Here is an 18,058-nt window from a genome sequence, read left to right as displayed (position 1 = left end):
AACTAAATATAAATTCGAGTAAATACATTAAAAACCCAGCGTAAAGAGTAAACTCTGTGTGGGAAAAGTTACGGCTTTGTTACATAGCGCTGATGTCGGAGACTCCTAAATAAATGACAGAAAAGGTACGTCATCAAAGCGTTTAAAAAAAAAAAAAAAAAAAGTTTTATGTATAACCCCTGCAAATCAGCTGTTGCGATAGAAGCGAGAAGGTATCCGAACGAGTGCATTAATATCGACCTGCGCTGTTGCAGAAAACCAATCAACACCTCGTATAAACATGTCACTTCCACGCACCTGATCTTTCCATACACGTCCATCTTATTGTGCCTTCTACTTTTAGATTTTCTTATTTGTTTATCATCTCGTATTTATGTAAACATGCATTTTTCTTTTTTCCATGATTATTGTTATTATTGTTAATAATAATAATAATAATAATAATAATAATAATAATAATGTCATTGTTATTGTTGTTGAAAGAAATTATTTATGAAACACACACACACACACACACACAGAAGACCTGCAGCAGGCAAGGTCAAGTCACTCTTTAACCATGAAACGGAGAATGATAGCCATCTGACTCCACGCTGACAGCCTGCCACTGCGTGTCTCTCCTACTGATGGAGCTTATCATCTGTGGGGTCAGACTAACTGGCTCCTGTGCCATACATGCACACACACACACACACACACACACACACACACACACACACACACACACACACACACACACACACACACACACATACATTCTCTCTCTCTCCCACCATCTCTCCGTCTGTCTGTCTCACACTCCTGAATGCCTCCCACTGGGCTTCCACACACTTACACACTCCAGCTGGAACTGAATCCATGTGCAGGTGTTTACTGCATGGAGCCTGGACCAGCAAATTTTACTAATCTCCCCCATAATACAACATAAACACCATATAATACTCCATAATACTCTATAATACTACATAATACTCAATAAACACTATATAATATTCTATAATACTCCACAATACTCCATAAATAGTCCATAATACTCTATAATACTACATAAATACTACATAATAATCTATAATACTACATAAACACTACATAATAATCTATAATACTACATAAATACTACATAATAATACTACATAAACACTACATAATAATCTATAATACTCCATAAACACTACATAATAATCTATAATACTCCATAAACACTACATAATAATCTATAATACTCCATAAACACTACATAATAATCTATAATACTCCATAAACACTACATAATAATCTATAATACTCCATAAACACTACATAATACTCCATAAACACTACATAATAATCTATAATACTCCAAAAACACTACATAATAATCTATAATACTCCATAAACACTACATAATAATCTATAATACTCCATAAACACTACATAATACTCCATAAACACTACATAATAATCTATAATACTCCATAAACACTACATAATAATCTATAATACTCCATAAACACTACATAATAATCTATAATACTCCATAAACACTACATAATAATCTATAATACTCCATAAACACTACATAATACTCCATAAACACTACATAATAATCTATAATACTCCAAAAACACTACATAATAATCTATAATACTCCATAAACACTACATAATAATCTATAATACTCCATAAACACTACATAATAATCTATAATACTCCATAAACACTACATAATACTCTATAATACTCCATAAACACTACATAATAATCTATAATACTACATAAACACTACATAATAATCTATAATACTACATAAACACTACATAATAATCTATAATACTCCATAAACACTACATAATAATCTATAATACTACATAAACACTACATAATAATCTATAATACTCCATAAACACTACATAATAATCTATAATACTACATAATACTCCATAATACTCCATAAACACTACATAATACTCCATAATACTCCATAAACACTACATAATAATCTATAATACTCCATAAACACTACATAATAATCTATAATACTCCATAAACACTACATAATAATCTATAATACTCCATAAACACTACATAATAATCTATAATACTCCATAAACACTACATAATACTCCATAAACACTACATAATAATCTATAATACTCCAAAAACACTACATAATAATCTATAATACTCCATAAACACTACATAATAATCTATAATACTCCATAAACACTACATAATAATCTATAATACTCCATAAACACTACATAATAATCTATAATACTACATAAACACTACATAATAATCTATAATACTCCATAAACACTACATAATAATCTATAATACTCCATAAACACTACATAATAATCTATAATACTCCATAAACACTACATAATAATCTATAATACTCCATAAACACTACATAATAATCTATAATACTCCATAAACACTACATAATAATCTATAATACTACATAAACACTACATAATAATCTATAATACTACATAAACACTACATAATACTCCATAATACTCCATAAACACTACATAATACTCCATAATACTCCATAAACACTACATAATAATCTATAATACTACATAATACTCCAGAAATACTCCATAATAATCTATAATACTACATAAACACTACATAATAATCTATAATACTACATAATACTCCATAATACTCCATAAACACTACATAATAATCTATAATACTACATAATACTCCATAATACTCCATAAACACTACATAATAATCTATAATACTACATAATACTCCAGAAATACTCCATAATACTCTATAATACTACATAAATACTCCATAATACTCTATAATACTACATAAACAATACATAATACTCTATAATACAACACAAATACTCCATAATACTTCATAATACTTCATGATACTGCATAATACTCCATAGATATTCCATAATACTCCATAAATTCTAAATAAAAACTTCATAAATATTATATAATGTCATATATTTCGAAAATGTGAAATTATGGCATAAGCATGTATGGCTGCCAGTGGAACCGGGTCACTGGTGTTTATTGATGATGTGACTACTGATAGAAGTAGCAGGATGAATTCTTTAGTGTATAGAGCTATACTTTCTGCTCAGATTCAATCAAATGCTGCAAAACTGATAAGACGGATAACTAACTGGATAATGACCCGAAATATACCGTGAAAGCAACCCAAGGGCTTCTTAAGGCAAAGAAATGAAACGTTCTTAAATACCCAATGACCTCAATCCAATTAAGCTGCTTTTCAGTTACTGAAGACATTTCTGAAGGCAGAAAGATCCACAAACAAACAACAACTGAAGGCAGCTGCAGTAAAGGCCATGGAAAGCATCTCAAGGGAGGAAACTCAGTATTAGGTGATGTCCATGGGTTCCAGACATCCTGCAGTCATTGACTGCAAAGGATCTGCATCCAAGTATTAAAAAATAATGATAATATTTCTGAATGTTGATTCGTCCAATTACATTTGAACCTTTCTTTCTTTCTTTCTTTCAGTTTCATCTATTAATACTTTTACAACCCATTTGTTTTCTTCTTTTTGTTTTATTTTTTTATTGTTCCATTTCATTTTCTCCAAGTAGATCTAAACTTACTGACACTTGAGTTTCTTTCTTTCCATTACATTTCCTAAACCTCCACAGTCTTTCGTTTTTTGGTAAATGTAATGACGTGTGTGTGGTGTGACAGGTCGAATTTACTGAATTCATATATTGTTGCCAAAAATTTGGAACTTGACACAGAGGAGAGGAATGAATATGCATGAAAGTTAAGGTCATATATATATATGTATGTGTGTGTGTGTGTGTGTGTGTGTGTGTGTGTGTGTGTGTGTGTGTGTGTGTGTGTGTGTGTGTGTGTGTGTGTGTGTGTGTGTGTGTGTGTGTGTATCCAACCACCCGCACACACACACAGACACACACACACATTTACACAAGGACCTATTGTTCTTGACTTATAATGATGCAAGCTCAGCCCTATGGTGTTTGAATTCTTTTAAATATCCCATAATTCCCTCAGAGCCTCAACGCTGACGTTTACATCTCGCCAAACCATAAATGCACACAGCAGCGTTTAGGAGAACAAATCTTACTCAGTCGACGCATATTTGCGGTTTAAACGTCCAGGATTGTTCATTCATAGTTCATACGTGTGTGCTTTAAAAACAAACAAACCCAAAAATGGCGTAACTGGAAAATATTTCTGATTATTAAAATATATATATATATATATATATATATATATATATATATATATATATATATATACAATACATACACATACATACATACATACATACAGTATTTCACAAAAGTGAGTACACCCTTCACATTTTTGTAAATATTTGATTATATCTTTTAATGTGACAACACTGAAGAAATGACACTTTGCTACAATGTAAAGTAGTGAGTGTACAGCTTGTGTAACAGTGTAAATTTACTGTCCCCTCAAAATAACTCAACACACAGCCATTAATGTCTAAACCGCTGGCAACAAAAGTGAGTACACCCCTAAGTGAAAATGTCCAAATTGGGCCCAAAGTGTCAATATTTTGTGTGGCCACCATTATTTTCCAGCACTGCCTTAACCCTCTTGGTCATGGAGTTCACCAGAGCTTCTCAGGTTGCCACTGGAGTCCTCTTCCACTCCTCCATGATGACATCACGGAGCTGGTGGATGTTATAGACCTTGTGCTCCTCCACCTTCTGTTTGAGGATGCCCCACAGATGCTCAATAGGGTTTAGTCCATCACCTTCAGCTTCTTTAGCAAGGCAGTGGTCATCTTGGAGGTGTGTTTGGGGTTGTTATCATGCTGGAATACTGCCCTGTGGCCCAGTCTCCAAAGGGAGGGGATCATGCTCTGCTTCAGTATGTCACAGTACATGTTGGCATTCATGGTTCCCTCAATGAACTGTAGCTCCCCAGTGCCGGCAGCACTCATGCAGCCCCAGACCATGAGACTCCCACCACCATGCTTGACTGTAGGCAAGACACCCTTGTCTTTGTACTCCTCACCTGGTTGCCGCCACGCACACTTGACCCCATCTGAACCAAATAAGTTTATCTTGGTTCCAGTAATCCGTGTCCTTAGTCTGCTTGTCTTCAGCAAACTGTTTGCAGGCTTTCTTGTGCATCATCTTTAGAAGAGGCTTCCTTCTGGGACGACAGCCATGCAGACCAATTTGATGCAGTGTGCGGCGTATGGTCTGAGCACTGACAGGCTGACCCCCCACCCCTTCAACCTCTGCAGCAACGCTGGCAGCACTCATACGTCTATTTCCCAAAGACAACTCTGGATACGACGCTGAGCACGTGCACTCAACTTCTTTGGTCGACCATGGCGAGGCCTGTTCTGAGTGGAACCTGTGCTGTTAAACCGCTGTATGGTCTTGGCCACCGTGCTGCAGCTCAGTGTCAGGGTCTTGGCAATCTTCTTATAGCCTAGGCCATCTTTATGTAGAGCAACAATTCTTTTTTTCAGATCCTCAGAGAGTTCTTTGCCATGAGGTGCCATGTTGAACTTCCAGGGACCAGTATGAGGGAGTGTGAGAACAATGACACCAAATTTAACACACCTGCTCCCCATTCACACATGAGACCTTGTAACACTAACAAGTCACATGACACCGGGGAGGGAAAATGGCTAATTGGGCCCAATTTGGACATTTTCACTTAGGGGTGTACTCACTTTTGTTGCCAGCGGTTTAGACATTAATGGCTGTGTGTTGAGTTATTTTGAGGCGACAGCAAATTTACACTGTTACACAAGCTGTACACTCACTACTTTACACTGTAGCAAAGTGTCATTTCTTCAGTGTTGCCACATGAAAAGATATAATCAAATATTTACAAAAATGTGAGGGGTGTACTCACTTTTGTGAGATACTGTGTATATATATATATAACAACATTTTAAACAGATATGTGAGAATTTGACCCATGACAGTGTGGTGATAAGTAAACCCTTCCTCTCGGAATGGCTTTGTTTCTGGGACAAGGCCGGGCACATACCTGCAGCCAGGAGTCTTATCACGGACATATTTATCAGAACTTCACCTCTGAGACTGATGAAAGATATCGCAGGAATTCTTCTGATCATGCAACGCTTTCAGGAGACAAATGAGAGAAAGTTTTTTTTACACCCACTCTCTCGCTCTATGTTGCACATCCAAGGGAAAAGGAGCTGCGTCTCTGCTCCATTAGCTGCCCGATATGAGCAGCTGCAGGGCAAGACATATTTCAGAGCTGTCAGTCATGGAATGTAGATATAAGGAAAATGCTTTGCTGTCGTGTCCCATCCGTCAGTCTCGGTTACACAAGCGCTCTAAGCATTTTTTAAAAACTTTTCAAAGATGAACATCATCAAAAATGTGACATGTGCTCACTGTCACCACCGAGAAGTTGATTATTTTCCTATAACAGCACGTCCCCAAGTGTTTTACTCCTCCGATATCACAGAAATATGCCAACACTTTATATTTATTTCTTTATTAATAAATAACGAATAGCTTTATCCATTTATAGTTATGTATACGGTTGTGAAACAACTTAGAAAGAGTTTGGTTCCGGTTCTCACTTACGCCATCCCATCATGCGTTCTACAACCACAAATAATTCTTTGGTGTGATTTGTAAAAATCAGTGTAAAAATTAGCTTAAGAGTGCATTTGATCTTTACCATTTAAAAAAAAAATTCCCGCATTCAGGTAGGAAAGAGAGCATTTTATATGGGAGGTGCTGGAAATTTAAGTTGCATGCATATGACGGGTGTCTATGTGTATATAAACCTGACTGAATTTAATCCTTTACATATTTATATTTTATTTATATATAAATTATTATTATTTTATTCCTGCTTTGTATTTGGAAGCACGGTCCAAATCTCAATCATATGAAGTGTGTAGCCCAGAGCTCACCAACCCTCTTCCTTGAGATCTACCTTCCTGCAGGTTTCATCTCCAACCAAAATCTATCACACCTCTTTTAGTTGATCAAGAACTTCTTAAGGTAATGATCAGATGGTCGGATGGGCACCATTATGGTAAGAGCAAAAGTATTCAGGAAGGTAGATCTCCAGAAACAGGGTTGGTGACTACTGGTGCAAACCATGGATATCCTAACCCCTCCTCTCTAGCAGACGTTCTTATCCGAAGTAACTCACAAATCCATGCTTCCTTGCAGTTGTGGAACCTTGTAAAGGTTCCTAGCGCTCACTTTAAAGCAGTGTAACAGTTTTGTTTTAAAGGCTTGAGCTGTCTAAAAGCAGAGTTGACTTTTCAGACTTCATAATAAAACATCTAATATGACATCTTCAAGTCTACAGCATAACAGTAATATTAGCTAAGGGCGCCATCTGGTGGCCTATTGTCGGTCAATACTAATCTCTTTACAAAGTAAAGAGCCTTTAACGTTTTTGTTTGACTTTTATCTTCGAGGAAGCAAAGATTAGGTGTACAGAAAAAGCGGACAGCTGAGAAACAACCCTGACTCTCAACCTGACTGAATTTAATCTTCTACAACAGATTTGAAATCATTCACAGCAAACATAACACAAACACAGAATTCTGACAAAAGTTTTTTTTTTGTTTTTTGTAAAGTAAATCGCTGTAATATAAGAGGAATAAAACACTTCGTGACATGCTGTTATAGGAAAGTAATCAACTTCTAGGTGGTAGCAGTGACTTAGCTTCATCACATCATTATTATTTCTCTATAACAACATGTTCTAAATCCCAGAGTGTTTTATTTTATTCACTACATATTGCCTGATACACTGATTACAGGCACATGCACGTATATAGCAACATAAAACACCCATAAAACCCACGGTGAGCTCTCAGTTCTCTACAAGCGAGCAGTCTTTCCTCAGACTCATCTCTGAGCATCACTGAGGCTCGACTCCTCCATCACTCAATGCACTGCCTCAAGATCCTCTTTTCCTCCTCGACAAAGTTCTTATCAGATGTGGCTTGGCCCAGATCCCGCTTCCTCTTTTCTTTCTGCTGGAACGTCTCCACTCTACGCTTCTTAGCCGACATGGACTTCCTCTCTGCGTTTTCATCATCATCATCGTCATCATCTAGAAGAGACGTAAACAAGTGTGTTTTTAAACTCACGGTTAGACTCACCGCCTTAGACGGACGGACGGTCGGTGTGCAGCATATGGATGTTTATGGATTACTGATTACCAGATTGTGCGAGCTCATCGTCAGGCAGGAACCGGGCCTGCTCTGTTTGTCGGTGAGGAGCGTCGTCGCCGTTGTCCTCGTACACGCTGGACCATTTTATGGCCATGTCCATGCCGGGAGGCGGACCCTTCTTCTCCTTCACCTCGTAACTCTGAGGAGGAGGAACGGCGTTGTTCTTCCACACCTTAAACTCCTTAGGAAGCTGAAGACGAAAAAACACAAGACATGTCAGTTCCAACATGACGATGAGTCTGAGCCTGTATTCACACCACGTCACGAACAGATGGAGATTTCATCGATTATATATTCGATCTTATTCGAGATGACACACGGCTGAAGTAGATCGCCTGATGTTCTCACATTTTTAACTGGTTTAGTGGCCTGATAATTGCTCAAATCGCATACTGCTAAATTTTTACTGACAACAAAATATCGGTAGATACCATGATAGGCAGTGTGTGTGAGACACTCTAGCTAGAAAATCATGGCGCTTATGTCGACTTTCTGAAGGTCCATTTTGGGTCTAAACCGTTCCCAAAAAGACAAATACATGGAACAGAATTGTGGTGTAATTACAAACTATGAAAACATTTAACATGATTATCATAATAGAGAACTTTAATAATGATGCTGACCTGGTTTTCAACAACCATAACTTGTCTTTGACTACATACAGGGTTTTATTGGCAAAATCACAATAACATTATTATATATTTCTAGAGGAATCCGGACACTGGAAGCACTGGAACATTGACTACGTTTACATGGACAGCAGTAATCTAATTATTGACCTTAATCTGAGTAAGATAATATTGTGATTAAGGTGTTTACTTGAGTCGCTTTTAGAATACTCCTGTCATGTTCCCGTTTTACATGTTTTAGAACATAATTACATTAACAGCCCGCGTCATTACATCACCGCGCCACGCCGTCCGACGTCCCTCCAGAATTTCACGTATCAACATACAGTTATGGTCTTCGTTATGGTACCGTATACAGTTTTGGGAGTTTTTATTTAGTTATTTTTACGAACGCTTTAACTGCAGTTAATTATTTGTCATGCCATACGTGCTAATACACAACTGCTTGAAGCGGTGGGTGTGTCCCAAATCACGTAGCTACCGTCTATATTGTAGCCAAGATACATGTATTTTTCCCCACTACAGGCCTATAGTAGGAAAGTATGCGATTTGGGACGCAGCCGAACTCTCTTGTTCGCCGTAAAACGCAAAACTGCCGTGTGTGATCGTGTCCTGTCGCAAAATGCGGTGAAAACTCCCACACGACGTTCATAATGTGATTAAGGTGTTTACATGTCATTAATACACGTCCATAATGCGACTAAAACAGGAGTACTCCACCTGTCTTAATTAGATTATTGCTTACTTCGATTATGACCTTAATTAGATTAAGGTAAGTAAAAATGGCTGTTTACATGGTAGTTTCTTAATTAGAGTATGGTCTTAATCGGATTAAGGGTGGATTATTGTTGTCCATGTAAACGCAGGTATTGTCGCTGAACGAAATGGAGATTATGTAGAAAAATGATAAAGTTCGGAGACACTTGTTTGCCCTAAACAATGCAAAAAAGGTCACAGGAACATAAATAATCACGATATTCATTTAGTTTCACACATTTTTCACATTGTAGTGCACGAACTGCATTTTCACATTATTTTTCTCCTGATTATTGCCCCCCCCCCCAAAAAAAAAATGTAGTGCATTTTCATTTGATTTTTTACACACATGTGGTTTCATCTTCTTGAATTACTGTTCACATAATATATATAGGTACTCTATATAGGTAGAATACGTGCAGCCCTGCACATCACACCCATGTGTGCTTGTCGAACATCTCACCTCTTCAGGAGCTTTAACGATGCGGCTCTCCCAGTCGATCTGTTTATTTAGCGGGTTGTAAAGGAAAGCGGGCTTGGACACCGACCTGAAAAGCTCATCCGGTTTAGGTAACGGAACTCCCCCACTTCCGCTTTTCACCTCTCCACCTGATGATCCAGCTTTTTCATCGAGCTTCTTCTTCTTCTGCGACGGTTTCTGCTCTCCGTCGTCCGAGTCGCTGCTGTCGCTCAGGTCGCTGTCGCTGTAGGTCATGAAGAAATTCCGCCCTTCACCTTTCTCCTTCTCCTCGTCAGACATTTTGCCGGGAATCGCTGGATGCTTTAATAAAACCTGCACCGCTTTTACGCGAACATTTCAACAACAACAACAACAGAAACAAGCTACCATTTTGGCTGCGGCGCTCGCTGATGACGACACAGCGAGACCGTTGGGAACGGAGCGCAGAATGATGACGACACATAGCGTCCAGGTCCAACCTGTTTGACAAAACATTTCACAGACCTTACTTATTAATTAGATTTAAAATAGGCATTAGCTTTTCTTTTCTTGTTTTTTTTGTTTTGTTTTGTTTTTGTTTATAAGGAAACGTGTCATGAATCATGAAAAATATATTTTAATATTAATCGTTACATGGCAGAAAATGAAAACAGTGTTGTAGAACATGGTCGTTGTTCTGATTAATATTCATTAAATGTTATAGAAATGCAAATGTGCTTATTCAAGGCTGATTACTCGTATTCCAGAATTATTTAGACAGCATTTTTACTTGTACAAAATGAAGCAAGCTGGCCATATATAATTAAAACAAGATGTCTGCAGCTTCTAAAAACATATTTATTCATATTTTTGTAATATTCCTGAGATACTATTTGTATTAGAATACAAATTGATTATTAGCTTCTCTCTCATATTAAAAATGAATGTGAAAATATTTCGATTCTATTTTACTTATTAAAATGTGAAGCAATTTGGCTGTAGATAATTAAAAAAAAAGATTTATATAAATTTACAAACATATACATGTATGGTGTCATAAACGGCTTTGATCCATATGAGGTCAGAGATTCAGTTGAATTAAATATTATTTGAATTTGTTTATTTGTACTTGATCTAAGGTAACAACTGTAGCTTGCTGATGCACTTCATTTAAAATCAACTAGCTAGCATAAAGAATGCCACTAGTAGTGCTTGAATTAGTGTAAAGCCCTCCTCATGGCCGTATTGATTAATACTCAGTAGGTTACTCATTTAAAAAATAGTTTCAGTTGCATCGTCTGGCTGTTTTTTAAAATGCTTCGTTTCATTGTGCTACCCACGATGCACCACTAGCTGGCAACTATGTACTGTTCATCAGCACTGCAATCTGAAGCACCTGTGGAATGTTCCTTCACTATTTCTTTCAAAACTTTCAAAGTGAGTAAGGATACGGGACTTAATAATAATAATAATAATAATAATAATAATAATAATAATCGACAGGTCCGATAAACATTTTACCCAAACTTTATTATGTAAAAGGAAAAAAGGGTTAGGAAATGAGGCTGGACATAATGGCAAATGTCTGACTGAAGCACACAAGAAAGGAGCCTGAGTAAATTCGCTTCTAACATCACATTAAACAGAGAGATAGAAAAGAAAAGCTTTGAACTCGACAGGATTTTCACAAGAGATTTTAAGCTTTCACAACCTGTACAGTTTATTATTACAGCCCAAAACACGTCAGACTCAGGACATGAAGAACACCATTGGCCATTTTGAAGCAGGTCAGTGTAAGAGAGGAAAAGAAAGATAGAAAGAGTACGAGAAGAAGGAGCGGTCTGGGGGGGAAAGTCTGAAAAGAAGCAGAAAAGGAAAGAAAGGAGTTTTATTCAAGTTGCTAAAGAGCATTATAACATCATTATAATTGGAAAATTTATTACAGGTGGTATTCAAATTTCCCAACATTGTGTGAATCTGTTTGTGATGTTTTTTTTATACTTTAAATAAATAAATAAATAAATAAATAAATAAATAAATCAGTCGAGCTTGTTTGGTGTATATATATCAAATCTAGGTGAAAAATTGTGAAAACGTCTTTGCATACTGGGATTTACCATCACACCATATTGGCCATCCCTAGTGCCTTGTCTCTCCCTCCATGAGCAATTTGGTTCAACAATGCTTTACTGGCAGGTCTCTTCCAAATATTTTATTACACACACACACACTTTGTATAAACAGCAGCAGGACAAAGTCATTCATCGCCATCATCGTCATCTCTTTGTATCTGTGGCTGAGGTGTTGCGGAAATGGCGTCATCCCCTCTGTGAGTGCCAGAAAGGCAGCTGTGAAATATACTGTACGTGTCCCAAGCCATGCTCCCACTGTATGACATCAACGTTATAAAGTATTCAGAATAAAGAGAGAGAAAGTACAAGATTGAGAAAGGGAGTGTTAGCAAGGCGAAGAAAGAGAGATAGGTCAGAGAGTCAAATTTAGTGTTCGATCCTGTTCCAAAACTTCACGTTGAAACTCATGGTGGTGGAGAACGGGCTGAGATAAGGGACAGTTTTGACTCGCATATACATACTGCTGAAGTTTCTTCATCCAGTTGTGTGTGTTTATCCTTCTGAGTGAAAGGTCTGAGCAGATGATCATTTTCATTAGATATGACACTGTAAGGCGACAAATCCAAACGATTGGCTGGAATGATGGCCTGACGTCCTTTGTCTCCCCAACATTAGTTCCTACCTGCAGTTAGTTTCCTTTTATTATCTGATGCTCAGAAATGGAAGAAAACTCATGTTATCCGGTCATAAACGACCTCTTTAAATGTGCACAAACATTACAAAACTAAGAAAACTAAAGCTTAGAAGGAAGTAGCAGAGGTTGTTGGCGCCTTTAGTGAGTGTACCTATATAGCTAGTACATTTAGCATGCTTTGCTAATCTGCCAACGAAGTCAGGAAGCTTAGCGTGTAGTGGGAGTTGCTACATGCCAACAAGAGACAAACTGCAAGCAACATGTGCGACTTGTCACTAACTAGTGTGAATGCCAGTAAGCTCGTATCCATCAGGTTATTAGATTATCATGCTTCATCTAAAGTTAATTCAGACCTTTTACAGTCACGTATAAGCCAAATGTGGTTTAAAAACTTATTTTGGACTTTGTGACTGGGATGAAGGCAGGTCAGGGAATGAGAAGGCCTTGGTGTGGATCAGCAGTCTTGGGTTCTTTCTGTGTATGAAAAGTCATTATTTTTTAAAACTTTTTTGACCACAAAAAAACAAACAACCCAGAAAATCTCAACGTTCATAGCAAGCTAACCAGCCAACCTTCATCTGCGGCACAACAGCATAAACTCGAAAGTCCGATTTGGTCACTCGCAATTTACAACGTGGACGTTTAGTGTGAACATTGGATTTAAGTTTCTTTCTTTCTTTCTTTCTTTTTGTCTTTCTTTCTTGCATTTTCTTTCGTTACTGTAGCCAAAATACTGAACATTTGCACCAAAATGATGTTCAGAGCTTCAACAGAAAACGTACTATAAGTGCAGATTCATGGTTGTTGGTGTTCTCACCACCCAACTATCATGGACAGGTATTCTCTCTCTTTTGATTCAAATTGTGATCTCCTAACAATTCATTGAACATTTAAATTGTTCATTTGGCATACATTGTTTGTCTGGAACTTTGTTTATTGATGACCGTGAGCTGTAATGAAAGTAAATACTATCAAGGGTATTCGCTGGCTATAGAAAATCCTGAGTGTAATGATGATCTTGGATGATCTAGAACAGTGATGGTCCCAAGCTACTTTGCATTAAAATGATAAAATCACACCATCATACTGATACACTGTTTGAAGCTAATATCAGTATGATAAAGTTATTCAACATCAGACATTTACAACATCAGTACATCCTTTTTTCTTTTTTTTTTTTTTAAAGAGTAAATGAAATGCAATGTGAACCCCAGAGAAATAAATAATTGCAGATGTATCCAGCATCATAAATCAGTCAGAATGAGGTCATCGCAAGAGCTCTTTATTGGCTACTGAAAATCTCTGTTGACTTTAGTGATTGTAGAAAAACAGCAGGAACAGTGGCAGGGTCTTCTAGTGGCTTTTTAAAGGATTGTAAACAATTAGGAATTTGGGCTCGTACGTATGCACACCTTCACACCTGCAAACAAACAAGGTTGAAATAATCTCTGTGATGCTTTTCAAGCTGCAGGCTTGCTAGGCCCGTGTACTCCTGAGTTCAGCAATTTCTTTTCTATGTTGAAATGCACTAAGTTGAATTGAATTAAGGACACTAGAACAAAGGGCTGAGTTTAAAATCTGTCTGGTCTGCTTCCCGTGGCCTACAAATCTTTTTTGCTCTTATCGCACCTCTACTCCCAGGATGAACAGGATTAGGAAGTAATTGTTGTAAAGGATTGCACTGGGAGTCACTGGGTGTGTTGGACATGGCATAACAGGAGGCTAAATCATAGGCTGTGTTCCATTCACACTTTTGCTCACTTCTGGCTTCTTTCTTCAGGGTTTTTTGGGCAGGCTGCATTTTTCAGAGTTGTGGAATGTAATATGAATGCACCACTCCCATTTTGAAATTTACAGACCTTCCAATATTCCTAACAAGAAGTCCTATCAGGCGCAGAGAAAAAACAAAGTTTATCACAAAAGCCCTAGAACATATTGGTGAATAAGACAGCTTCTTGTGAGGTAAAGTTAGCTAAAAGTCCAGTGTGAGTACTACTCAATGATACAGTGGGGGAAAAAAGTATTGAACAAGTCAACATTTATTTCAGTAAATATATTTCCACTGAGGTTATTCACATTAAATTTTCATCAGACATCAGTATTAACTCAAGAAATCTGGAAATATAAAGAATTCACAACATTAAATTCCATAAATTAAGTTATGTTTAATAAAGAGGAATGACACGGGAAAAAGGTATTGAACACACTAACTGAAATGTATTTAATACTTTGTGGAGAAGTCTTTGTTTGTTATGACAGCTTCAAGACACTTCCTGTATGAAGAAATTAATGGGCCGCAGTATTCAGGTGTGATTTTGGTCCATTCTTCTAAACATATTGTCTTTAAATCTTGTCCAATTGGATTTGGAGTCAGGTGATTGACTGGGACATTTTAACACCTTCATTTTTTTCTCTGAAACCAATTGAGAGTTTCCTTTACTGTATGCTTTGGATCGTTGTCCTGCTGGAAGCTCCACCCACGTCTCATCTTCATCATCCTGGTGGATGGCAGCAGATTCTTCTCAAGAATCTCCCGGTAAAGGGCTCCATTCATCGTTCCTTCAATTATATGAAGTCTGCCAGTACCATGTGATGAAAAACAGCCCCACACCATGATGCTTCACCTCCAGACTTCACTGTTGGTGTAGTGTATTTATGGTGATGTGCAGTGCCATTTCTTCTCCAAACATGTTGCTCTCGTCTGACCAGACCACACTCTCCCAGTATTTCATAAGCTTGTCCAGATGAGTGGTAGTAAACTTTAAATGAGCTTCGACATGCCTTTTCTTTAGTAATGGAGTCTTGTGGGGTGAGCGTGAGCAGTGGAGCATTGCCTATTGTTTTCTCTGTGACGATGGCACCTGTTGCCTCCAAGTGTTTCTGGAGCTCTTTCCGAGTGGTCCTTGGCTCTTGGGCTACTCTTCTGACTATTCTTCTGGCTCCCTGGTCAGAAATCTTGTGAGGAGCTCCTGTGCGTGGCCGGTTGATGACGGAGTGATGTTGCTTCCACTTGTGGATAATGATCCTGATGGTGTTCACTGGAGGATTCAGAATTTTTGAAATACGTCTGCATACGATTCCATCAATATGTTTTGCAATATTAAGGTTGTGAAGGTCTTGGGAGAGCTCTTTGCTTTTACCCATCATGAGATGTTTCTTGTGTGACACCTTGGAAACGAAAAGCCTTTTTATAGACCATCAATTTACTAACCCAGCTGATATTAATTTGCACAGATAGGGGGTGTAATTACTTATGGATTTCAGCCTTTTCCTTGCCTTAGCTTGGAGAACTGCTTTTTCTTAGTGTGTTCAATACTTTTTTCCTGTATCATTCCACTTTATTACACATAACTTTATTTATGGACTTTAATGTTGTGAATTCTTTATATTTCCAGATTTCTTGAGTTAATACTGATGTCTGGTGAAAATTTCATGTGAATAACCCCAGTGGAAATATATTTACTCAAGAAATGTTGACACATTCAATACTTATTTCCCCCACTATATGCAGCTCTCCCATTATTTTTTACTGAATCGAAAGTAGCCAGAAGCAAATGCTCTTCTTTCCCATCTTTGAATCGTGTTTTTTTCCCTTAAGTGAATTGTTTTTCCACCATTAAATTATATTGTTATTGGTCTGTTATGTGTGAATTTTATAGAATGTATAGTTTTTAGATGTCTCACGTATCGCTGTAGAAAGAAGCCAAAAATCATAAATGCTACAGATAAGTTGGCATCTCGGCAATAATAGCTGGCAGTGGTGGCTCAGTGTTTAAGGCATTGGGAAACCAAAGGGAAGGTTGTGAATTCAAATCTCAACACCACCCTTGTTTCCGCACAACATGTGTAAGCATTCTTATCCAATAGTGGTTCAGAACCTATATGCTGTATTAGACCAGTGCTAATGCATCTTGTTTTGTTTAAGTATAAGTGAGCAAATTGAAAATTTTCAGGAATTGGTGTGACATGCTCACTGTACAATCGACCTGGTAACTGTAGGGTCTTGAGATTTTTTTTAGCAACTATTCAAGGGGAGTTAATATGTTGAATTTGGGACTAGACCCCTGAGTTAGCCTCCGATCCTCCCATAATAATCCCATAACACAGCAAAGCAGTCCAGACATCCTACTTTAAAGGCATTGGTGCAGGGTTTAAGTGTGCACTCGGTACGGCCCTTTAGACCTTGGCTGGCTTGTTGATGAGAACCAAGCAGCATGTGAGCGCTCCGTCCACCTTCGCCCCCTCCAGGTTAGGAATGGGGATGAGCATGTGCTCCTTCAGCCTCTCAAACACCTGCAGCAGGAACAAAAACACAGGAGTCGTAAATCAAAAAGCCCCAGGAGAGCTTTTAGTGCATTCTTGTCCACTTGACCTTGCTATTTTCCCTTGGTTGAAGCCCATATGTTCCTGGAAGTTTGTTAGATTGAGAATTGTGTTGACATAACAGCGCAGAGCTGCTAGAAGGGATAGTTACCTGATTTTAGTTATTTTTAAAAACAAGAGGTATTGCAATGAATCTTCATCCGTGGTTGCTGTAATTCTTACAAGTAGTTTTTGTATTGGACCTTTTTTTTTTTTGAAAGCAAAAAAAAAAAAAGAATAAATCTGAATACTTAATAAAACCAGAAGTCTTTAGTTGCTAATTTCATATGTTTCTACTCTAGTTAGTGAGTTGTGAATAATTGACAAGAGTTTCTAAAATAATATAAGTGCATTATTTTCTAATAATTCAACAGACCGGAGTCAATTATTCTGCTTATACCCCAATCACCACACGTCAAGACATTGTTCAGATGTTTTATTTCAAGACCTTTGTCAGGTTTCTGTTCATAAAACGCTCTGGTGTGTGGAACTAATTTATTATGCAGCCCATCTGAAGCCTCCATTGCTAATTACAAACTGCCATTTTAGCGTTAGTAACGGAGGCTGGAGCCACTGATATGCAGGAGAGAGAGATAGATAGATAGATAGATAGATAGATAGATAGATAGATCGCTCGTTTACAGTTTGTTTTCCGTTTCATGCTGATAATATAAAGAGAGTCCAAACAAATAAATAAATATCAATAAGCCTTGGAGCAGGGGCTTTGGAGTGGGATGTCCATCATACACATATGGTTATATCAGGTGTCCACATATAATGGCCATATCGTGTATATGACATGTTGCTAAGTTTCAGATAATGGAGTGGTCACAAGGGGACAAAAACAAGGAAATAAACGTTTTACAGTTTAAGAGAAGACATGTTATAGATGCAATTTATC

The 18,058-nt window shown here is 37.4% G+C and overlaps 2 protein-coding genes across 3 annotated transcripts in view; both read right to left on the bottom strand.

Moving 5' to 3' along the window:
* Positions 1-7,489: 7,489 nt before the first annotated feature.
* c15h1orf52 (chromosome 15 C1orf52 homolog) lies at positions 7,490-10,486 on the bottom strand. Its single transcript, XM_017487509.2, has 3 exons — positions 10,054-10,486; positions 8,194-8,395; positions 7,490-8,084 (listed from the first exon to the last, which is right to left on the bottom strand). Exons 1-3 carry the CDS (start codon positions 10,348-10,350, stop codon positions 7,912-7,914), a joined length of 672 nt encoding a protein of 223 aa, XP_017342998.1. The 5' UTR covers positions 10,351-10,486; the 3' UTR covers positions 7,490-7,911.
* A 3,570-nt stretch (positions 10,487-14,056) lies between these two features.
* Positions 14,057-18,058, bottom strand: part of ddah1 (dimethylarginine dimethylaminohydrolase 1) — a 53,607-nt gene continuing 49,605 nt past the window's right edge. For both annotated transcript variants that reach the window (XM_053686123.1, XM_017487508.3), the window contains exon 6: positions 14,057-17,088. In XM_053686123.1, coding sequence (XP_053542098.1) covers positions 16,972-17,088 — 117 coding nt within the window. In that variant the 3' untranslated portion in view covers positions 14,057-16,971. The remainder of the gene's footprint in view (positions 17,089-18,058) is intronic.

Source organism: Ictalurus punctatus, chromosome 15, assembly GCF_001660625.3.
Source record: "Ictalurus punctatus breed USDA103 chromosome 15, Coco_2.0, whole genome shotgun sequence".
Lineage (NCBI taxonomy): Eukaryota > Metazoa > Chordata > Actinopteri > Siluriformes > Ictaluridae > Ictalurus > Ictalurus punctatus.
This window is presented reverse-complemented; position numbering and strand designations above follow the sequence as displayed.